The 25,401-nt window shown below is 34.8% G+C and overlaps 1 protein-coding gene and 1 long non-coding RNA gene across 5 annotated transcripts in view; both read right to left on the bottom strand.

The window, feature by feature from the left end:
* Window positions 1-7,618: 7,618 nt before the first annotated feature.
* LOC131049308 (uncharacterized) lies at window positions 7,619-15,766 on the bottom strand. The gene is made up of 6 exons (XR_009106708.2): window positions 15,540-15,766; window positions 15,341-15,419; window positions 11,391-12,122; window positions 10,958-11,080; window positions 8,289-8,351; window positions 7,619-8,063 (listed from the first exon to the last, which is right to left on the bottom strand). It is a non-coding gene; the product is annotated as an uncharacterized LOC131049308 (long non-coding RNA).
* Window positions 15,767-22,920: 7,154 nt separating this feature from the next.
* Window positions 22,921-25,401, bottom strand: part of LOC131049313 (uncharacterized) — a 79,700-nt gene continuing 77,219 nt past the window's right edge. For all 4 annotated transcript variants that reach the window (XM_057983358.1, XM_057983361.1, XM_057983359.2 and 1 more), the window contains 2 exons: window positions 24,483-24,839; window positions 22,921-24,379 (listed from right to left, as the gene is read on the bottom strand). In XM_057983358.1, coding sequence (XP_057839341.1) covers window positions 23,032-24,379; window positions 24,483-24,839 — 1,705 coding nt within the window. In that variant the 3' untranslated portion in view covers window positions 22,921-23,031. The remainder of the gene's footprint in view (window positions 24,380-24,482; window positions 24,840-25,401) is intronic.

Genomic DNA, 25,401 nt, shown 5'->3' with positions numbered 1-25,401 from the left:
ATGGAATTCATTATACCAGGTAAGGAGTTACTCATATTCAACTCGGAGGGGACTTGGAAGGTTTTCCTTAATAAACCAACTTTCTCCTTAATACTTGCAAGAGCAAGTAGTTGTGCATTCAGTCTTGGGGGGGAGAGATTATCAACCTTAACTTGATCACAATTAGAAGGATTAGCCTATACTGAGTGACACCCAACTAGGATGTTGGAAGGGGCAACCATGTTAGAGGCTTGGACAACCTCGTACTCATCCTCAAACAGAGGATTGGAAAGGCTAACAAATTTGTTACCATTACTATCATTAGTCAGGCAATCAAGACCCGATTTAACCTTCTCAATGCCAATATAAAAGGTGTTATCCACTGGTAAATTATTACCTTCTTTAGTATTATTAACAAAGTTATGCACTTTACTAGGATCACTTCTCATATTTCCTTTAGAAGCAATGTTAAAGTTAGCACTGTGAGAATTTTTCAGAGAAGGGCAATCTTTCCTCATATGCCCATTAATTTTGCAAATTGCCCAACATGGACAATTCCCAAACAAAACCCTCATCTTCAAAATCAAGAGAGATAATATCAGGAAAGACAACCTCAGGATCAAGTGCTACAAGAGCCCTGGCATTCAAGTGAGAGAGAGTGGTTCTCGATTCCTCAACTTGCAGAACTGAACCCAAAGGTTTCAAAATCTGAGGAATGAATGGCCAAAATTCGGGTTGAAGGTTCTTCATTTCTACCCAATTAGGGGAGGAACGGGCAATAACATGCTCGACATTCCCTTTAGGGGACCATGGAAATGCCCTAAACAAAGAGTGCCCCACATTTTTAAAAAAAATTATTCAAAACTCCATCTTGCATATCATGGGATTTCAAAAAAAACACAAATAATCCATTTTGAATCATTCTGCAAAAATTAACATGAATACCTAACTTCTTACCCCAAACATTAGCAATCCAATCATCAAAAAAATTATGCGAGGGCAAAGACTCTCTATCCATATAAATAAAGAAAATTGCAATATTTCTTAAACGCAATTGCTCAGATAATGGCTTTAATCATATTTTCATTAGGAGACAAGGAGAGGGTCTTCAACCCGAGAGGACGAGACTTACCATTTCCTTCCCCTCTGGGGTCGTCGGTTGCGTTGTCACCACCAATTCCGAGTCTATCTCCATCAGCTGAGGGCCCTCCCAGACCAATCTCTATATCCATGTGTTCCTGCCTACAAAATCTTCCATCAAAATTTGCAGAAGGAGGGCAAACCATGGCCGATTGATCCGAGACCACTGCTTTGTATGAGAGTTTTTCATGCTTGCCCTTCTACGGATTAACAATTTCATTCTCCAAACTCCCACTAGTATCTATGATATGCTCCTCATGATTCTTGCAACTGGGCTCGCCATCATTAACACTATCCATCCACCTTCACACGAGTGGCCTCAGGGAAGGGTCATGACCGTCTAAGCCCAAGAGCACCTAACGAAAATCATGCAGAGAAAAAAACACATAAACAAAAGGAATGAAGGGAAAGAAACACAAACAAGGCAACCACCAAACAAAACAATCAAACACCAAGGAAGAGACACAAGAAAGACATCAATCACACACGAAGATGATGTGGGACACTAAGGGACGAGCGCCAGCAAGCCAGGTCTGAAAACCAAGGAGGGTGAGTAGACAGCCTTCCTGGAATCATACCAGTTGCAAAGCGCTCCCAATTTCTCTGCACTGTAATTAATATATCAATTTCATAATATATTATATATTATAAATATTGCATATTAAAATATATTATAAATGTAAATAAAATATAATAATATATTGTATTATATTTACATATAAATATATTATTATAAACATAGAGCTCACATTATTAAAAAAAATCACTGCCAAGAAATATATATATGTTGTAAATGGATATATGTTACCTGTGGCACAATAAAAAGAAAAAAAACAAATTCATGAGGGTCATTTTTAGCAGTTAGCATAGGATATCATAATTATCTTATCCATTTTGGAGAAACAAATTTTCTTTGCAATTTCAACAAGGTATACTCAAAGTATACCTTTTATATCATTTTTTGTTTTTTGTTTTTGCATTCATTTTTTTGTATGAAATGAGAAATTAGGTTTTTAATGTAAAATACAGTTTTTATTTGAAAAAAATTTATTTCTTTCATTTTTTTATTTCAATCAGGTCTAGCCATGGATGATGATCAAAACCTTGCCCCACCAAATCCACTGGCACCACCAAACCCATCTGCACCAACAAAATCTTCCTTCAATCAAGACCTAATAAATGCAAATTTTAATGAATTGATGGATATTTCCAAACTCTACCGTAGGCACCCTCATTTGTCTCCTTTGATAAACTCATTATAAGTCATCATTTTGAATGTGAAAAGCCTCACACCCCAACATGATGCATTTATACAGTGGTGAGATGTCATGAGGCAACATTATGTCGATGGCTTATAATATGACCAAGTTAAAGATTTGAAAATTTTGAAAGCCAAATTAGCCGCACATTTTAAGAATCTTAAAAGAAGACAACTTGTTAACGTGTGAAAGCCCAAATATTAGTTAAATGGTTTTAACATTATGGTATAAAAGATAAATTTTGGGATCGTTGGTGGAATGTTTTTTATAAACCACCCAACAACAATCTTGATGTCCCCTTATGTTTCCTTAAGAAATTATTATTGAGTTTATCTTGGGTAATGTTGATATGTTTTTATGCACTATGCAACACAGAATAAATAACTAAGTATTTTATCCTCTCTTGAACAAAATCTTCTCTTATGCTAAGCTTTGTGATCATAGGAGATGACTCCAAGATTCCAAATGTCAACTCTTGGTGTGCTCTTGGATAGACTCAGTGTGTATGATGTGATATTTCTAGAATCACAAATAGGACTTACATTGAATCTTGAATGATTGAATACTGTTGGAATGTGGAATTAACTTGATTTGGAAAAAATAGCAAAAAGGATAAAGGGTTAGAAAGTTGATCTAATTCTAGGAATGCAAGATCAATGGACAATAAAGGATAAAGGGTTAGAAAGTTGATCTAATCCTAGGAATGCGAGATCAATGGACAATCTTTGGTGAAACTCAACTAGACTTTGCTTTGCATGCAAAGCAACAACTCCACAAAGTTTAGTGTGATCTCCTGAGGTAAGCATGTGATGTTCAAATCACTACCACGGATTAGACACCATCAAGGCGATGCATATCAATAAAGAAGTAGCAATTGAAGTTAAACTTAGATAAATGAGTTTAGTTGGCTGCACAAGATACTCCACAATCAATGAAATATTACTAGTATGAACAAAGGAGTTTCACCATCAATCATGCACAACGAACTTTCATCAATATAATTATCATCATCTAACATGAGGATCCAACAAGAAACCATGCAATTATGTAGAAGAAACAACATGTTCTACCGTATCTTCAATGAGAAGGATGTTTATTTACAAGTTTGGCAACAATTTATGCCTTCTCCTCTTGCTCTACTTCTAATTGCTTGCTACTTGTTATTGAACTTTTAACCTACTATTCACTATTAACCCTTACTAATGAAGAATTGGAGCCTTATATAGTGTTCTCATTACAATGAGTGGCTCAAATTGATTCACAATTAATGGCCAAGACTGAAAAATGGAAACCCTAATTAGGATTTGTTACATCCATTACATAGCATTTAATGCTTGACCAATGACAAAATTACATTGAATATGACACATGTCCTCCATTGAATTATTCACCAATAGATGATGAGGGTAGGTGCATCGAAGTTTGTGCCAAAATGTGGTAGTTATCTACCTTGATGGATCAATTGGATGCATTGAACCTAGACGCCTCAACTTGAAATGAAGTCATAAGATTAAAGATGATTAGGTACCACCTCAACTTGTTCTTTGTAACTCATCGTGCAAATGTAGGTGATCAATGCATATCTCTTGATACTCAACATTTCTAAGCTCAATCATGAATGAGACAAAGGTAGGAGATATTCCCAAATTGTATCCTTCTTGGGGATCAACCTTTCTAACTTTGATTAACTCTTCTAAAACTATCTCCTTGATGTAATGGCATTGATTCTTAGATTTCCTGAGGAAATTCAATATTGTGAAAATTTTCATCCTTTAGCATGTGCATTCTCATGCTTGCCCTTGCATCATCTCTATTTTATACTTTCTTCATCTTAACCTCTCATCTGTTGCAATCACTGTGAATGTACAAATCTTGTCCTTAGCATTTCTTCTTGCATTATTCAATATCCTTGTTAGGATGCCCGAGTCCTTGTTGAGTTATCTTGCATCTCTTGGTGTTGATGTTCTTAACATTGATCCTCAAATTCGTAGATCTTGATGAAATGAAGTGCATCACTTTATTGAACTCCTCTCTTGTAGCGAGATCACTCCTCTCTTGTAGCGAGATCTTTGATCTCATCATCCCTTGTATGAATGCATCACTTTATTGAACTCCTCTCTTGTAGCGAGATCTTTGATCTCATCATCCCTTGTATGAATGCATCACTTTATTGAACTCCTCCTCTACTGTAGTGGGATCTTTGATCTCATCATCACTTGTATGAGTGTCACCTTTCTCTTGCATTAAAAGTTCCCCTATCCACTACCTTGCATGAGCTTGAGACTTGGAGTACCACAATGTCTTGAATGGTGTGATTTTGATGTTGTAAATGAGCTGATTTGCCTTCAACTTTCCTATACACATGATTTCCCAACTTAAGCATGTTGCTCTGCTCTCCTTCTAGTTAGACATGCCTGCAAAACAAACAAGGGAAGCATCAAATCTGATATAGACGGGTTTCTCATATCTCTTAATCTGAAATGTATTCTAAGTGTTTTATCTTCTGATTTTGTCCCTAATTCTGATTTAAGTTTCTAATTTGAACTTGTTTCAAGATCTGATTCATGTCTGATTTTACTTTATTTCAATTTTGAGACTTCACCTTTTGTGTATGATTTTGGGTTGAACTTTTTATTTGAACTACTTCAACTCTTAGGCGTAGATTTAGGCATCAACTAGAAGTCACCCAAAGATTGATGGGGGATTTGGAATACCGCAGGCACCTAATGTGATTGCAGGTTGGAGATCTTAGCCTTAACTGAAAGTTCAGACTTTCCAAGTGTCACTAACAATGGCAAAAGAAAATCGAACTTTTGGAGGAACACCGGTTGGAAATGGTTGGACTTTATGGTAGGCACTCATAGTGCTTGCAATAAGTTCAGGTTTTTGTATGAGCATTGACAGTAGTTTGCTTGTGTTCATGGCCCTTAGATTGAAGTGAAAGCTTCCAATCTCCATTTCATCCATGCCCTCATACTTGGTTGATCATTCACTTGATCTCTCTTCCACCCTAGATCAAACTTCCCAAGCCTAACTGGAAGTGCATTCAGACAGGTCGGACTTTTGAGACCCTACTAATAGGTTGGACTTTTGAGACCCCACTAACAATAGATGCAGTCAAGTTGGGGTTTTGGATGGGCATTGACAATGGCATCAAAGTGTGATTACAGCTTACTTACTCAGCATTTCACCATGCTTCCACCTACCACTATATAACCTCCTCCATTTCAAACATTGACTTCTCAAGGAACATTGATCTCAGTACATTCATGAGTCTCCCAACCTAAGTGGGCTTTAGGTAAGCAACTAGAGATGATCTTAAGGTAGATTAGATATCTTACCACCATTTGGCAATGCTAGAAGAGGTCAATCGGAGATTTGATGAGCACTGACTGAAAGTAGTCGAGGTTAGGAGTCATTGATTGGAAATGGTCGAGAGTTTAGGAGGTCCCTAACTAGAAATGGTCAAGGATTTAGAAGGTCATTGATAGTGACCTCACTCGTAGAATTTCACTGATAGTGACACTTACTTCATCAACCTTAGGGCCCTTTGTCAACCCACCCCCATCTTGATTGCCTATGCTTTAAGCATCTGCATCTCAGCATCGTTGAACTCCTTTAACAATCCTCTATGCTTAGACTTAATTTTATCTCTACTAGTGGAGGTAAATGACATTGACGATCAAATGAAATGATCATCCCAAATTGCCCATCTCTTAAGCCCTAAAAGCTAGTTGACCTCACTCCAACTCAAAGAGAGACTTGACTTGACTAACCCTTGACATCCTAAGATACTGCATTTCCTCCAAATGAAAGGCTAATAGCAAAAGACACTACAACTAACCTAGAAAGCAGAAAAAAGTAGGGATCCCCATTTGCAATGTGGCAATGTGTGCAATGGTCACAATAGGTAAGAAAGTCAACTATTTTGATATAAGAATTTTCCAAGGTGTTGGTGGAAGAATGCCTCAAGATAGACCTAGAGCAATTTGAATGGTACAAAGTCCATATGTTCCCCCTCCTATTCCTCTCCCACCTCCTATATAACATCCAAACATTGTCGCCAATGCAGCTTCGCAAAGCATTACAGCCATATGCCAATTACGGCCATGAGCCCTTTGAGCCACCATTTTAGCACCTACTAAAAACCAACTCCAACCTTCATAACATATTGCATGAGATTGCTTGTGCCATCAAGGCTCAAGGAAAATATAGAAGAGGAGCTAAAACCCACATGATGTTTTTGAACACTGCTGCGTGTTGTGGTGAACTGGCAGGATAAAATAGACAGCCTGAATAGTGATATTGAAAAATTCGACATTATGATCCCTAACCATGAGAGCACTCACTATGTCATTAACAATCTTCTGCTATCAAAGAATACCAATGAAATATTGAAATAATTTGGGAAGTTAATCTTCTTACCTCACCCATATCATAGTACTTAAATTGAACAGGAGATGGACAATGCTTTTAAGATGTGGTTCAAGAAGATTATATCAATAATGTGAAATCCTAATATTGTTGTATCGTAGACAACTCAAACCTCTTGCCACCAATTTTTTTTAAAAAATCAAATACCTGAATATGAGTATTGTAACTATTATGTGACGCCAAAATTAATCTAAAAACAATATATGGTTAAAATCATTCCACCTACGGTCAGCGATACCTTCGAATGAAGAGAAACCTGGAATAAACAAGACCCAATTTGCAGCCACTGCCGCTGGATACTGTTTGTAGTCAGAAAGAACAGGACATTGTTTATTATTACATATAAATGATATTGGAGATTGAGATAACTAAGTTACAAATGAAAGTCAAAATCTGCATTGAATCAATTTATCAATTATCTATACAACATCCATTTACAGATATATCGTACTTTTCCTATTAAAGACTGTCAAAAGGCTTCCAATAATTACAAGGTTCAAATTAATTTTGTGGGGCTTAGTATCTTTAAAACTATTGAACTGAGATAGCATGGGATAAATTAAAAACTATGACTCATAGCCTGGATATCAGAAAATTAATGGAAATTCAGTCAAAAAAATTTATCACATTGCGCCCAGACATCAGAATATTTATGGAGATTCAGCAATCATAGGATTTACCCACGAATAAAATATACATAGTACTGAGCTATCTCTGCAACAATCTATGGCTATCAATATTCAATAAGTTGCCATGGAAGATGCAAGCACATAAGACAACAAAATTGTACATAGTACAAAACACTCCTAAAACATTTCAGATACATTAGGAGCAAGCTGCGAATTACATAATAGTCTATGGTGCCATATGTAAAGCTCTGAACTCTACAATGTCTACATAAATAGACAAAGGAGAGCATATGGATAAGTAACCTGATATGGGAGCAATATACAGTCATTGAATTAGTTAAATGAGTGGGCAGTAAGCTCTGTGCCACCAGCTCCAAAAAATTGATCATAAAGCATCTCTCCCCAGAGATTGTGAAATCCATCTACCTGAATGTAAGTTTTGAGCAAGCCTTCAAGATTGGCCAGCACTGCCTACAATTCCACCTCAAATGATTTCAGAATAGTATATGACCAGGAAGGAGAATTTTCGACAAGATGCAAACATTGATGCAAGATGATGAACTTTGAGTAGTCTCTCCTGGGGAATGTACTTTGCCCAGCCTATTGTAACCAAAGGTGGGTTCTGTAGATCCAAGACAACATAAGTGGAAAAAAGAATTTTGTACATGCAAGTAGCAGAATCTTAAGAAAAAAATAACTTAGAACTAAGTGTATGTAATAGTTTGATAAATAGCATCGATCTTTCGTTACTACAAACAATACCCATGGACTAACCAAATTGTAGTTTTTGTTTAAACAGTTTGTTATAGTTAAACAAATTACCAAAATTATACATTATTCTACATACCTTTATGCTCTTTGTCAAATTAGGTGACAGTCAGCAAGCATGTTGATGTTGTCTTTATAAGACCTGCAAGCAATTTTTAGCTGATTAGTTTTCTAGTCTAAATTAATTTAAATTACAACTAGCTAGTATGTGGCTACTCTACAATGGCGGCTTATCAAAGTTACATGAACACGCATACGGATACAAATATGGATACGGTATTGGATACGCGGCCATTTCATACAACCCCCAATATGGATACAGCTACATACATCATTCATAAAAAACACACATATTTAACACAATTGTTTAAGTTATTTGAGAAGATTTTCATTACTTCAAAAGCAATATAGACACATAATTGCTACATAAATAATGATAAGTCGATTTACCATTTTACAATATACAAAAAATAGTATTGTTGCATTGGAAGATGACCCAAAAAATGGGTCAATGAAAACATTTAATTTGTCTTTCTCATTTGGTGTAGGTTTTGTTTATACCCAAAAAAAAAAAAAATGCATCAAAAAAATATTTTTTAAATTAAATTTAGGAAGATTTACGTCAAATTTTAAAAAATTCAAATCACATAACATCCAGCATGGTTGGAAATCAATGTTTTTTGGGCACAAATGGGTATAGTATTCAACATGTATCCGAGCTGTATCGGATACATATCTGTTTCGGAAACGGGGATATGTGTGTCCAAAGAGGGACAAAGGAGTTTCTGGCTACTTTGCAGCTTATAATTAAATGTGCAAGATATGTTTGTAAGCTTTCTTCTTTAAGGCAGATACACACAAAGTTATAGAAGCATCTCCTGTATCTGCCTTAAAGAAGAAAGCATACAAACATATCTTGCGCATTTCATTATAAGCTGCAAAGTAGCCGGAAACTCCTTTGTCCCTCTTTGGACACACGTATCCGTGTTTCCGAAACAGATACATATCCAATACAGCTCGGATACATGTCGAATACCATACCCACTAGTGCCCAAAAAACATTAATTTCCAACCATGCTAGATATTATGTGATTTGAATTTGTCTTTTTTGGGGAGGAGTGGGATGTGTCGCCAGGCTACATCTCCTTTTTAGCGAGGGGATGCACTGGTGAGGAGCAGCAGAACGCTGCAGCATATGCTTTTTTTTTGTCTTTTTTCTTTGGTGGTGAGGGGAGGCTACAACATTTGTCATACTGTAGTTGTAAAATATTTCATTAAAAATATCATGATATGTAAAGAAAATCATTTCACATTCAGGTACTTCAAAACAAGAAGTAAACCAGAGATATAATGTGTAAGATATGCTTTGGAATACATTCAAGTTTATAAGTAATTTGAAACTTTTGTTCTAAAATAGCCAAATGACAAATTTTGCACATTCTTTGAAGATTCCAATGCCTCCTATACAAATCTCGTTCTATGCCCCCAATCTCGTGTCTAAAAAAACACATTTTCAGGTGTGTACAGGCTGAAAAACCGATCTACTGATCTACCAACACATCTTTTCATTACTGACTTCAAAGAATATTCAAACAAGTTGATGCTAAGCTGCAAATACATGTCCCAATGTTAGTTTTCAGAAGCTGACACTGGTCATTAGCTGTCCAAATTGGAAAGAATTTTTTGCAAACAAGAGACTTGGATGGCAAGGTCAAAGACACGTTACCATGAGCTCCCCATATGTACACGAGGGTCCTACCACCTGTCTTTGAAACTAGACATCAAAAACCAATACATTTTCAGTATAATCTATTTTTTCAAGGCATTACCCTGAGCTCCCCATATGTACACAAGGGTCCTACCACCTGTCTTTGAAACTAGACATCAAAAAGCAATACATTTTCAGTATAATCTATTTTTTCAAGGCCACTAACATACCTTGTGCTTACCTGTTATACACAACAGCAGATAACAAGCAGTGGAGCCTATGACTCTTCCCTACCTATCACTTACTTGTCCTTGCGCCAAGAAAGGATATATAACAATCAACTAAGCACAAAGAAAGAAAAAAAAAATCGTGAACCCCTTTAAGTGTAGTAAGGTGCTGTTTTCTCCACTTTCATGCCCCTTCATCTAAAACGGATAACACTACTTCTAATCACATCAACATGCATCTAGTCTCAACCTTCGAAAGATGTTACAGGAATGTCAAGTTCTTACATTTTACATTATTTATGTGTTTGATGTATCCATGGCTTACATGTAACAATTCTACATTCAATAGATCTTCAAAGACTGGTTGTAGTCCTCAGTAGAAAGTGTCACTCGTAAGACTTTAAAGAATATTTTTCACTTCAAAAAGATCACAGGCTTTTGGTTTTCAAACAAAAAGCTGGGCAGATGTCTTTAACCTTTTTAGAAAAACAGAAATCAAGAGAGTTCTCAAAGTGAAAGATAGTCTCAGATCTAAAAGTTAAAGATAATTCAATGCAAACAGGTAAAAACATTAGCTGTTTCTGCAATTTATATGACAAAGATTGAAACAACACGCATCATCATATCAAACATTTTCTTCTTTCTAAAAATAAATAATCATCTTTAAAATATTCCATAATCTAGGTCAACCGTTACTACAAGGGACCATCAATTTTACATAATTGAACCAAAAAATTTAAGAACATATCGGAAAACATTGAGCAATAAGTGATGAAATAATGTTCAAATAATCTTTTTACTAAAATTTCTCACCCAAATCTTGTTTGCTTTCAGTTCTAATTTCCTAGTATCTTGGCCCTATACATAAATGTATGGTCCTCACTCCTCAGCAATGACTTGGATCATCAACAAGACTAATATCCTCATATCTTGACCCTGCAAATTAATGTACAATGTTCGACAATGACTGAACCAAATAATGAAAAATAGATAACTTCCAAAAATATTATCGCTATTTTCCTTTAAAACATATTTAACATGCACCCTATCGATCAATTCTACATGCATAAGGAAAAGATATAAAATGCATTATATAATTCCACCTCTTGTAGTTTCATAAATGAATGTACCTAAAGTAAAATCCTATAAAAACTAGGAACTGCCATATTTTCTCAACTGCAAAAGGAAAAAGATAATGTAAACAAATAATTCATTATTTTTTTCAAGAAGCAAGTCATGCCCATACCTTCAAATTTTGCTTGAAGTATCAACACTTATGTAGTTGTAATCTTTGAAAATTTTCATTTCAGCGGCAGCCAATGTTGCTTTTGCTCAAAAAACCACTTTTGAAAGTAGCAAGTACTGATTAATACACAGGGCTTTTGATTATTTATTGTTGTGCTGCTGTTGTGTGTTTGATGGAGCGATGGCCAATGGTTCTTTTGCTCAAAGCACCATTTTTTTAAATAAATGATTTTTTGTATTTTCCGGTGCTTCTTTTATTGGTTTTAAGCTTTAAACGCACCAACACTTGCTAGTGTGGTTTTGCCAAAGGCTCTAGATACACCAACACTTGCTAGTGTGGTTTTGCCAAAGGCTCTAGATACACCCACACTTGCTAGTGTAGTTTTGCCAAAACCTCTAGGTACACTAACACTAGCTAGTGTGGTTTTGCCAAAGGCTTTGGTTACACCAACACTTGCAAGTGTAGTTTTACCGAAACCTCTAGGTACACAAACACTTGCAAGTGTAGTTTTGCCAAAACCTCTGGGTACACCAACACTTGCAAGTGTAGTTTTGCCAAAACCTCTGGGCACACCAACAATTGCCAGTGTGGTTTTGCCTAAGCCTCCAAAATTGCAGATAGCCACAACTTGTAATGTTGCTGTCCACTTCAACAACTACAATACTCCATTTTGTTGTTCATTAACTCTAACTATCAGCAAATCGACCCCAGCTACCAAATATTTGGCAAACACTGTCAACAAATAAAAAATCATATCATAATGTTGCAATGATATCATAAAATTTTTAATTATATTTCACAAATATCACTGTATCAGAAATAATTGTTTATTCATAATATATAGCAAGGAACAAATTGATGAGCATAATCAGAAAACAACACAAGTTCTTACCAACTATAATTACAAATTAAAAATTCATGGCTTGTTGACTTTATAAATCATGCAGGAGTCTTTAAGAAAAATAACAATCAAGCTTCCTTTCTTTAAAAATCTTGGGGGCTGCAACTGAAAAGCTACTACTAAGAACTATGTTGACAACACTAATGACTAATCAAATCAAAATAAGAGGCAAATTTACAATTTAGATTCCACAATGAAGAATATCTTGTCAATTTGAAGTAAAAGGAAAACTTACAAGTTAGATTCCAAAATGAAGAATATCTTGTCAATTTGAAATAATATGGTTGGAAAATGTAATAATAGAGCTAGGGCACCAATTTAGAGGAAAATGTGAGTTATAAAAGCTTACTTTCAAAATTTGGTTAGTAAAATGAATTTGCTTATTCAAGTATATTGTAAAGAACAAGAGTGAGTATTATAGGTATTAAATTATTAATTCAACAACTGATGGACACTGCAGTAATTGCAAACAAAGCAGAAGATATGCTGACAATGAACTAATATCTAATGGCCAAATTATTTCCATACCTGATCATTCAAATGGAACATAGACACAGGATTTTAGTAAGAACGGGACCAGTAAAGTCAAGCCATAGACATAACTTGATAAGAAGTCAAAGTCATAACTTGGTAAGAAGCCAAAGTCAAAGACAACGGGCAAAAGAACAAATGTAAAATCTCCAATGGTGAAAAAACCAGACCAGAAATATAAAGAACAAATTTCAGGTGGTGAAGTAGAAAACAAGGAAGCAACAGGAGAAAACAAAAAAAATAAAGAATGACTGCATCTGGGACCCAAAAGAAAAATATTAACTTGCATCTCTATGACTTTTGCACTACTTACTACACTTTTACTTAATGGATGAGTAGTGTAATGAATAAAACTAGCACCATTCAATTTGTATAGAAAGATAGAACAAAAAAATGCATACATTTAGAAAAAAGGATATACATAGTTATAGTGCTCCTCAGATTTAAGGCCATAACTTGGTCTTCTAAAGTCGATTTTACAAAACATCAAGTTGTTAAAAGAAACTAAGTGGTTGCAATTATGTTGCCTATCTTAAACATCAGCTTAAACCCTTAAGAAATACATTCAAATTTCATAATAAAAATTCCACTCCCATATATGAATACTAAAGTTTTGATTTCTTTGGAAATAATTGATCCTTTTCTACGGTGAACTACTAAACGATTTTTATTTATTTGTTTCTTTTGTCAAAAGAATAGATAATAGAAAAAAATATACCCTGGATATCTAAATATGAAAATTACACAAAATATGAAAACCTATAATGAAATTTTAAATCCCCTCATTATCATGTCCTAAAAAACATCTGTATCAAACACAGATTCCTTCTATGGTTTGGGGGAAAATGAAAAAGTAATAAAATTTTCATCTAAACAAGCTTCACAAACAACTCATATAATGAAAGAGAACATCTATGAAATGTCAAGTGCAATGAATGTGGCTTACATTGCTGATTTCTAAAAACAGAAATCCATTATAGATATCCAGATGACTTTTAATAGTAAAAAAAATGGCAAACAATGCAGTACCAGTGGGCTAGAAATATTGATTCAATATCAACCTTGCAATCATAAGTGATGGTATTGTGGAACAACTTATATTTACTACAGAATTAGTGGAAAGAAATAGTGAGACTAGTAGACCTAAATTTTTGGCACACATGCCACGAAAAAGCATATGAGGCGGCAAAAAAGAGATAGATGATAGAAATAAAAAGGAAGTAGAAGGAAAAGATACATATGAAGGGCTGAAAAGAAAACAAGGTACAGACTAAGACCCTAAATATGTGTTAAACCTTCCAAGCACAACACCATTTGGTATATAAAAAATTCTCAGTTAGAATTTGATGAGGACTATACATATGTGTTCCTTCTATGTTGGAGTCCATTTCCCAATAAAAGTTCTAATTCGGAACTTGCAGAGGGGCTATTTGAAATGTTCAGAACTCAAGCTAGATTAGATAATTTGTTGCTTTAGGAAATTAAAAAATCTATGATGTAAAATTCAGTGGTTTTTAAAAAGATAAGGAAAAATATAAATCTGATTTAGTTCAAGACATGAATGGGATAAAGTTAAAACCATACGGCACATCCTTATGGCAAAGAATCTCTTGTGGGCAAACGAGAAAAAAAAACTGCAAACAAAAACTAGCACACGTAGTGCAATAATAAAAAAGGAATGGATCGAATTTATTCCATACTGTACATTTTTTGGCAACAACAATCCCATAGAGATCAAGAATTGTAGAATATGCGGCATGATAAGACTGCTGCCATTTTCACTTTAAGATCATCACCTCCATTGAAAATTTAACTTCGATTGATAACAAAAACCAAAAAAGTAAACAAAACAACTTTGAATGGCTACATATATAGGAGGTCTAAGTTAAAAGATATTGATTTTTTAAAAGGGATTGAAAAACAATGTCTAAAACTACCACAAGTTCAAGATTGACACAAAGAATCAGGATTGCAAAACAAAATATGGAGGCATTGCAGAGATTTATGAAAATTCAATAAACACAATTAACCGCTTAAAAATATAATGAAGAAAAGCAGGGGACTTCTGAAGCATAGTAAGAGATATTCAAATTCACACTTTACTATTTACAGATTTCAGTGAATCTAAATATCTATTTTTTATATTGGAGAACAGATTAACACATGTTGTGAATTGAGATTTAAAAACTCCACGAGGTTTTAGAACACCAACAAATTATTAAAATGGATTGGCCATAGTTCTCCAACACATGCTGTGAATTGAGATTTAAAAACTACACGAGGTTTTAGAACACCAGTAAATTATTAAAATGGATTGGCCATTCATTATGTCATCTACAAGAAAGCAAAATGATCAAGAGACCGAAGCTGACGAACATTCGAAAAAATTGTACTAGTCTATAAAGCCTTTTTGACTTATAAATTGTGATTACAGATTTTCACTATGGTGTTACAATATTTTAAGATTTTATGATATTATGAACATTTTGACCATTTGTGTTTCTAAAAATCTACTTACCCATCTTTCCAATTCCGTCCATTCTAGGCAGGCACAAAAACAATTTTCCATCGAACTTTGTGAAAAATATTTGCGGCATCTGCTGAATCAAGCACACAATACTTGGTACAATTAACAAAACCATTAAAAATAAAATGTTATATTCGATCTCAAAAGAGAAATACATAAGGAAAAAGAAAACATAGATCGTATTGTTTACCCGATAATTTCACCATTATCCAAAGCTGTGGCAAAAACAAAATAAATTCAGCTAACAGATCGTGATGCGAAGCAAGAATGGCGACTACTATTTAAGTTTGCGGATTAAAACCTAGCCCTAGCCGTCTGAGAGCGCTGTGAAACAGGCGACATGTATGACATTCATATAATTCCTTGGAAACCCTAAAGTCCTCGGGAACGATTAGCACAAACTTAAAAAAATACATATTTTTGATTCCTTATTAATAGTTTAGTAATTGTAAAACTAAATAAATAAAGTTGTTTATAAAGTGGTCATTTATCCATATATATAAATTAACATACTTATATTTTGGAAAATTTATGTACAATCGTTTAAAGATATGAAATATTTTACTTCAAAATATTATTATATTATAATTAATATTAAATTATTATTATATTATAATATTGTAATTAATATTAGAGTAGTATTATAATATAATTATATTATTATACTTAATATAATTTTATATAAATTCTTTTAAAAAAATTATGATACATAAGTTGTTTTTATGGTCTCAAGATTCTAGAGAATTTTAGAGTTTGTTTATAACTGGTGTGATTAGGAACTTATGGTATATCTTGTCCTGATTTGTGTGCCCTTACCCAGAGTTGGTTGATTATCAAACTTAGGGTCAAGGAGATGGTTTAGAACATCTTGTGAAGTCTTGTGAAGGTTGAAACCCTTTGTTGGAAATCCCTAAGTGATCTAAATATTCCTCCATTATTGGTAATTGTTGTGGAACAAAAGTCTTGTGCTTGTGCAACATTGTCTTGCAACAGGATGTCTTGAGTTAATTGTGTGTGCATAGAGTTACTAGTAAGTTGTTAGTGCTAAATTGTTTAAACAAATATTATCCCATGTTTCTTAGCTAATGTCTGGTGGGTACCATGGCAAGGCATTACATCTTGAGACATCATCTTTCTTATTAAGAACCATGAGAGCACAAGCAATATTTCCATCTAGTCATATTTTATTTTTAGTCCTCCACCTTTTGACATGAAACTTGTAGATCATGATTTGTTCATGATTCAAGTGGATTGGTGTGACTCATTCATGACAAATATGTTCAATGATTTCATGTATCTTTATTTTACATTCCAAATAAATATGGTGTTAATTTCAAAGTGGTCCACCCCCACTTCAAGATGATTTCATTGTTAAATGAAATGGCATTTGTTGCCCTCTCTTCTACCTATGGTATTCTTATCGAGGGAGGTCATCACCTTAATCTCTATCCAAAAAATCAACTACTCCTTGAGTGATATTAACCTAGATGAATTCAACGCTCATATTAGAACCCTCTAAACACTCATTCCTGACTTTTTCAATGATGAATTGTCTTTAGAAGTTAGATGCAAATGAATTAGGCTTATTAAGGATTGATAATGGCAATAGTACCATCACTACGTATGCTAGTTACTTTCTCCATCTAAGAGAATCGCAATCTCCATATTCTTAATAGAATCTCATGTTTCTCTAGTTTTAAATCTGTGCACTTCCCTCATGACATTAGTGTAGCATAATTGATTTCATTATCACTAGTAAATATTTCATGTCTCATCTTCAAGACCTTAGTGTCTCAGCTCTACCCCTTGGTTGACGATGTCATTTGACCTTCATCCCCCATGCGCTTCCACTTAATATACTTATCCTCCTCTAGATCAACAATATGTATCATCACTTGATGAAAGGATGCTAACGGTGATCACTTGACTATCCAGGCTTTTGATTCTTCTTTCAATGACTCTTCACAAGTTGATGATGACTCCTCCAAGGATAATGTTGAGCTTCTTGTTGCTAGTGTGGCCTCCTCAGGCCCCATGGATCCTACTTTGCCTCTTGCTACTAGTGTAGCATCCGTTGGCCCTATGAAACTTACTCTCATTGCTCCTTTTCTTGTAATGTCCCCTAACTAATTAACATAAATAATCAATTTCAATATACGTATGACTTAAACTAAATTGATTAGGACACAAATCTATTTTAACATGAATCAAATTTGTGTTATCCATAGTTCAATTAATTTAGTATTAATAAGTGAATTGTTCATCAACCATGTTAGATAATTAAGTTTGTCTTCCATAACTCTTAATGCAAGTACCAACCTTTGTTACTACTTCAGCATTAAGGAAGGAGGAGGATATGCATGTTACTAAAGCACTTAGAGACCAACTACAATAGGTCCCCTCAAAGTTTACAGATCCAAGCTCTTACCTCTCTTGGGTCTATACCCTCAAGGCTTGTGAGTCGTTGATCCCCACCCTATCTTGGAACTTAACCTATTGCTTGGATTTAGACTACCCCTCTTTGGAACATCTCATTCTCGTCTTCTTAAATACTGACAATAATAACATGATTTAGACTATGACTATACTAACTACTTATGTATTATGAATATATATACGAAATTAAGTGTGACTATCATACATATTGCAGTCTATATTAATATTACTATTAAATTCTACATAAGAACATTATCAAACTTCATAAATTAAGCATACATATTAAGCACATCCTCATGCATACCACCAAGAACAAGGATGGTATTGCATGTAACTTAATAACAGTTCAGATTTGATATGATCGATGGTGATGTTACTAGATGCTTTTGATTCCTTCCCTTTATATCTCTCAATGTGAAGGAGAGGTCACAGCTCTTCACCGTGTATGTCCTTTTGCAAGAGACACGCCCTTTCACCATTATCACCCTTTGAAAGAGTGCAACTCTTCATTCTTTCTGCCCTTTGAAAGGGACACAACATTCCACAATCAGATCTGCTCTTCTTATTTAAATAAGATCTACATCTCATTTTCCAAATTCTACCCCCCTCAAATGAGGTTCTCTTCTCCCTTTTATTTATCATGTTTGAGGGAGTCCAAACTTATCATTCCATGCCTTTTGACCATTCATTAACTTTAATCAAATTTTAATTATATTTAATTATATTCTTTTATATTTTAATTTAATTTTTATATTTATTATTTTGTATTTTAATGTTGTTGTTGTTGTTGTTGTTGTTGTTGTTGTTAAATTATATTTCAAAGTAGGGACATTAGAGTTCTACTCTAGCGTTTGGTGGTTGATGGTTGGCAATCTGCTCCAATTTTAATTTAATTTTTATATTTATTATTTTGTATTTTGTTGTTGTTGTTGTTGTTGTTGTTGTTGTTGTTGTTGTTGTTGTTTTTTGTTGTTGTTGTTAAATTATATTTCAAAGTAGGGACATTAGAGTTCTACTCCAGTGTTTGGTGGTTGATGGTTGGCAGTCTGCTCCAATTGCCAACAAACCCTCTAAGGGGATTTCCCCCTATGATCCCACTTGTATTTTAATGTTGTTGTTGTTGTTGTTGTTGTTGTTGTTGTCTGCTCCAATTGCCAACAGACCCTTTAAGGGGATTTCCCCCTATGATCCCACTTGTATTTTAACGTCGTTGTCGTTGTTGTTGTTGTTGTTGTTTTGTATTTTAATTTTGTTGTTGTTGTTGTTGTTGTTGTTGTTGTTGTTAAATTATATTTCAAAGTAGGGACATTAGAGTTCTACTCCAGCGTTCGGTGGTTGATGGTTGGCAATCAGCTCCAATTGCCAACAGACCCTCTAAGGGGATTTCCCCCTATGATCCCACTTGTAATAATGTTCTAAAAATTTGTATTGCCTAGACTATTGTTAGTCATAAGCGAAAAGGTATTTCTTCGTCCTCCCAAACTCTTTTGTGAGTTGTAGGTGAAATTTCTACACACTCTTGTGGTGGGTTCCTAGTTGTACTACTAGTGTGTTGTAAATGGTTTGTTATGGCCTTTGTTTCATTGACAATGGTTTGTTTGTGACCTACTATAAGTGGTTTGTTGGACCTAAGTTTCTATAGGGTCAACACTCTTGTTTTGTTGCCTTTATAGTAGAAAGCACTGCTTGTCATGCTTGGAACATTTTGATGACACTTAGTCCCTTAACTATGCCTATCGGCTTTCATAGCTTGTGTTCACCTTCTAGTACCTTGGCCACTTTACTACTGCTACCTTGTATGGTTTGCTTGTTAATGCTCTTTGAGAAGGTAGCCTTAACTCTTTTCCCCGCACAATTTATCATTCTACTCTATGTTATCTTCATGATTTTTGCCCTATGAGTTGTTGGTTTGATGGTGATCATAAATCTATGTATTCAAAAGTTTCCTCTACCTTGTCCATCACCCTCCATTTCTCTACCTATAAAGACTATCATTATCTCATTTAGCATAAGAAACACAAGTTTCTTGCATTGATTTGTAATGAGATTGTTATTGCCCTCCATCACGACTCTAAGATCTTATGGTGTAACTTCCAAGGAACTGTATTATTGATATCACCTTGATTACTTAAATTTCCTATGCTAATTATCTTTATGATATCCTCGGTCAACTTGACACTAGAGATGCATCTCTCTCCACTCGTCAATTTTTTTCTTCAAGTCATTTTTTAAAAGCTATTTTGAAGTTTTGCTTTAACAAAGTAGTTGAATATGAGGGTCTCTTGGCTAAGTTTCCAAAATATGGTGTGAATTTAGTTGTTTAACTCATTTTACAACTATTCAATGAGGTTGTGTAGTGAATTCACTTGTACTTGGTGAATCACATATTAGCTATCCCATTCATAAATCTAAGAATTGCACAAATTCAAATAATTATAAGATGATTGTATTTTGCATATTTTGTGAAAAATTATCCCATAGTACTAGACATCTAGTTTTGTGAGGTACTTAAGGATACGAATTTGAGGGCCAATGGTTAAGCTAGCTTCAAGAAGGACCTCCAAACCATTGACCACATTTTCACATTGTGATATCATTAAGGAGGCTTGTCATCAATGTTCTAAAGTCTTTTTGTTTTGTAGACTTTAAAAAGGCCTTCCGCCATATCCTATACCATTTGCTAATCCAAGCATTGTGGGACTTTGGTATTTTGAATACTCTTGTTATTGTCATCATAGAGCTCTACAACATAGTCACTAGGCATTTGTGAACTCCCTACGGCCTCTTTGACTCTAGAAAAAGTACTATTGAAGTTAAGTAAGGTTGTCCTCTCTCAATAGTTCCCTTTGGTATCTATATTGATGAGCTTGATTATTACACAAAAGATGGTTGCCTACTTCCCCATGTTGTGATTGTTATTTTACTCTTGTTAATGTTGTTATCTTCCTCTCTCATTCTTGTAACAACTCGTAGAGACAACTTGATTCACTTTCTAAGGGCATGGTCTTCAACATAGCCAAGGATGCTCTTTCCAAGTTTCATTTCTTTTAAAAAGGGGCCTTGTGGAGATATCCACTAATTATAGTTATCTAGAGTTTAGTTTGCAAGGCCTCTCTCCTTTCAACCCACTTTTCAATCTCCACTTTACAAGGGAAGCCACTCTTAAAACATTGAGCAATATTTCAAGGAAATCACTTTGAAGGTGTACCTCCTCAACCCAATCAGTAAAACTACAACACTCCATGCATATAAAGGAAGAATTTGGGTTCTTGCTACTAGTCTTAGATTGAAAGTAATAGATGGTTCAAGTTGAATTTGTGGCCCAATCTCATCACCTTGAGAATATCTTTAGCCTAGCTTACCTTTTTCATAGGTTGAAATCCACTAATGCTTTTCTTTCATCATGTTGAAGAAATCCCTTTTAGGACTTTGTTTCTTAGAAGATTGCATATTTAGCTCCCCCTAAGCATCAATGTTGGTTCTCCAAGGTCCATCTACTCTTCCAATTTATTGTCATTCGTTTAAGCTACCTCATTTTAGATAACTTACGTGGTCACCATAGCCTCTTGGGAAAGAGGTGCTCAATAAATCTCTCAAAGAGGACATTTATTGTTTATACATCCAACATGGATCTTCCCCTAAATTCTTTCAACCCTAATTCTATGCTAACCATTTCTCACAGGCTATTGAGACAATTGTTTGGCCTACCTATCTCTAATGTCTTTGGTCTTATATGATTTAAGGATTTACCTCGGTCTACTATAGGTGTGTTCCCATTAGCTTTGTGTTGAGTCAAATAATCATATTTTACAAAGTGAAAAATTGTACCACCTTTGTTCTCTTTGAGTGAGACTAAAAAACATTATTTTTATGTCAAGTTTATTGTGACATTTGTAGGAGGAACTATTGTTTATACAAAGATTCTAGTTTTATTCCCTCTCATGTTCAAGACCTTAAGGGCCCTTGGCATATTATTCATTCATGTAACAATAGGAACATATCAATAAAGGATTATTTTTCCTTGAAATCTTCAAGGCTACTTAACACCTTACCTCTCAATATGATTATTGTGGTTCTCTTCCACAACACAAATCTTAAGGGCAAGCTCACATCATAGTTTCTTTCATAGTATTTGCAGTTCATCTTTGAATGTTGGAAAAGGTCCCATGCAAAATTGGTTACTTCATAAGATTGTCCAACCCAAACCCTTTGGCCTTCAACTTTTCCAGCCAAGCATTCTCAGTCATGGCATTGGTACTCCAACAATGATAAAGAACATTGATGGCTCCTCAAACAAGTCACTAGCATGAACACCTAAGGACTTGTTTCTCTGCCCAAGTAGTCTTCCTTTGTTTCTACTACTTTGCAAGGTTCTATCTCCACTTTTCTCTTTATAATTGTAATGGTATAGGGGCTACTCCTTTTAGGTTATAACCTTCATGTTCTAGCTATTCCCATTGTTTTTGCTTCATGCTTAGGGAACTTTTTGCCCTATCCTTTGCTATTGTACATGTACATTCAATCCCCTTGATCATTTTTTGTCATTAACGGACATTAATATATTTTCTTTCTTTTTTTTTCATTCTCCCCCCTATCTATCTTCTTCATCCCTCCTCTCTCTTCAATCCTTTTCCCTTGTTTGTTTGAGTTATGCATCCCAAAGCTTGGAGGTGTACAAGGTGCCTTGGCTGAAGTGGATTCATATTCCTGCACCTTAGGTGTTCACATTTCTGTCACTCGGCATGTGTCCTTTCTGTCATTGTACCAAAGCCTTGTTAGTTTTTGTCTGGTTTCATCAATTCCTTTGGTGTCGTTTCTCTTGGTCATTAGTGCAGTTAAGTAGGATATCAAATATAAATTATCTTAAGCCCATATAAGTGCAACCACGGTGCTTCATTATAATACTTAATATAGGACAAGTCCACAATCTGGCTAGTGATAAAAAAAAAACAGTTGGAAGTATGTAAGTATTAATTTAATATACAATTTTATTAGAATCAGATTTCTTAGTTATACACCATTCTTGCCAATTAGGATTTCATACCAGATGCTCACCCCCTTGGTATATAGGATCTTCATAAATTGAAATGCTTTACAAAATCAGGTATTATGTTAGCCTGACATAAGCCAAAATATAGAACAATGACTAAGATATGTATTCCCATTTATGGGCTAGAAAAATATGATACACGAGAGATTTCCTTTTCATCAAAAAATCCAGAATGCAATGAGATACTGATTTTCGTTTACAGATTTGTTTGTAGTGATGATATCTTTGAATCCAATGAGGTCAAAACATCTAGGTGCAAAGAAACTTCAGTACATATTGCTTCATTCTGTTGAATCCAACTGGCGAATCTGCTTCGCAGATCAATCAGCAATCTTGGATCCCAGAAATCTGGACATTCTAATATTTGTTTAATGCATGTAACCAAGAATTTCCCTGCTTTTTCTCTTACTTCAGAATAGAAATGTTGACAGCCACTAACAGTTTGAAATAGACCATAATATGAGTCTATCATGTCAAAAAGGCTGAAAATGACTGCTGTAACTCTTGTCCAATTTGTTTTCCCTTCAATCTGAGAACACCATAACGTTGAATCCTTGGAGATTTCAGTTTGAAGTGTGGGTCCCTCAGTGTAATTATCCGTTTTTACATTTTTCCCATAGGAACTTGTTGAAATCGGACCAGTTTGTGCAGAAGGCCATGGATTTTCCTTAGTTTCCTGGTAGGCATCTACAGCCGACCCTGGAATTAATGCCAAGTCATTATCTGCTGCAACAAAGTGAAGAAGCAAGTGGCAAGCCTTGTCATCCAAGATATCCACATTTGATAGGAAAAGTCCAAAAGGAATTCTTCTCAAGAATGAATATTGTTTCAGCCAAGTATCTGAAGATCTATTTTGATTTGAGCTCTCATCCTTTCCTGATGTCCCAACGGATTCACTTTCGTCCCAACCCTCATAATTCCTAGGTACATTGCAAGCATTTGTGTTTATTGAATAAGAAATTACAGGACTAATCCATAGCTTTCTACACATGTCACTAAACTCATCAAGCCATAACATCAGTACGTGATCATTCTCTTCCATACCATGGTTAATGTCCATCTCAAGCACATCAGTTTTAACAGCATTTACCTTTGGTTTCTTGAGTTTGATATCCAGCCCACATTCATTTCCAGAATGGAAAAGGCTTCTTTTCCTTTTTAGTTTATTTTTACTGTTCAAAATAAAGCTGTCATGTTCATTGCTATGGCATTCTTCTATTCTCTTTCTCCGTGAAGACATCAGCAGCTTTGATCTCCAAATAGTCCAACCTTTTGATGCTTGTAAAAGAGACCTAATAACCAAACTGCGATGCATGGCATCAATGGGACTCAATATCCATCCCAAATATTTAGCAGCATTATCAGAACTGTCACGTTTACTTGATTGCACTCCGCTAACATCTTGAATGTCATCATTTGAATGAAACTGTTCAGCATCCTGATACCTAGATCCAGGCTCTGTGTTGGGACATTCAATATTTTCTGGTTTAAATAGTATCATTGATGCAAAATGAAACCATGATGGAAACTCCAGAAGAAGTGCCCTGAAATTACAAATCCAAATAATGTTTAGGCACATAACCACATGTTATATATTGATAAATAGATAATGCACTTAATGTTTAACATGACATACAAAGTTCATACCATGCAGAATTATGATTTACGAGTGAAGAATTCTCACTGGATTGCCAATCAGATGACGAGTTCCCCTTAACAGAAGTGGGAATACATGGCAAAGTGCCTGCTCCAGAATAGTAAGCATCAAATAATTGTAAGGATTGCATGTCTTCCAAAGTATCAACTATTGTCAAAAGATTGCCATATGAAAGGGGTCTCATTAAAGCCACTAACAATGGTTGCTGTCTAAGGCAGAAGAAGGCATGTGAAATAGGAAGCTTGACACCATCATCTACTGATATACCCCAAGCACTAGGCTGTAAAATCACATCAACTATTGCAGCAACCAATTCGATGCATACTTCCAATATGCGATCTGCACCTCTGCAAATGACATTAAATCACAACCATAATCAAACTACAACTCACACATTGGCTCTATCAAACAAGATATAGTACTTGAAAAAATCACAAGATTCACAACCATAGATCCCACAGTACGTTGAATACACATTATGTTACTCCATCAATATTGATGCCACATTTCCTGCTTCCAGCTTCCAGGTCAAAAAAATATTAATAGACGAGACACCAACAAATACTGACATATCCAAACTTGCTAACTGATACATATAGTGACTGTTAGAACAGACATGTTGATTTAGGAATTTATTTTAGACCTATTTGAACATTAGAAGCCCTATAGTGCAATGTTAAACCATAAACAAGTTATACTTTATCATCTATAGTTAGCATAAGTTCAATTCTGACCTTACAAGGTTCACTTGCATTAAACAATTATTTACTCTCATTGTTTCATCCAAATAAAAGCACAATTATGCCAGACTAAAGACAAGCAGTTTACTCATATTGCTACAGTACTCCTGCTTCAGCTCCATTAAAATTCCATGAAGCATTTCACCATAAGTTTTACATCAAAGCAAAA

Source organism: Cryptomeria japonica, chromosome 8 (genome assembly GCF_030272615.1).
Source record: "Cryptomeria japonica chromosome 8, Sugi_1.0, whole genome shotgun sequence".
Classification (NCBI taxonomy): Eukaryota; Viridiplantae; Streptophyta; class Pinopsida; order Cupressales; family Cupressaceae; genus Cryptomeria; species Cryptomeria japonica.
Note: the sequence above shows the minus strand (reverse complement) of the source record. Positions and strands in the feature narration are given on the sequence as shown.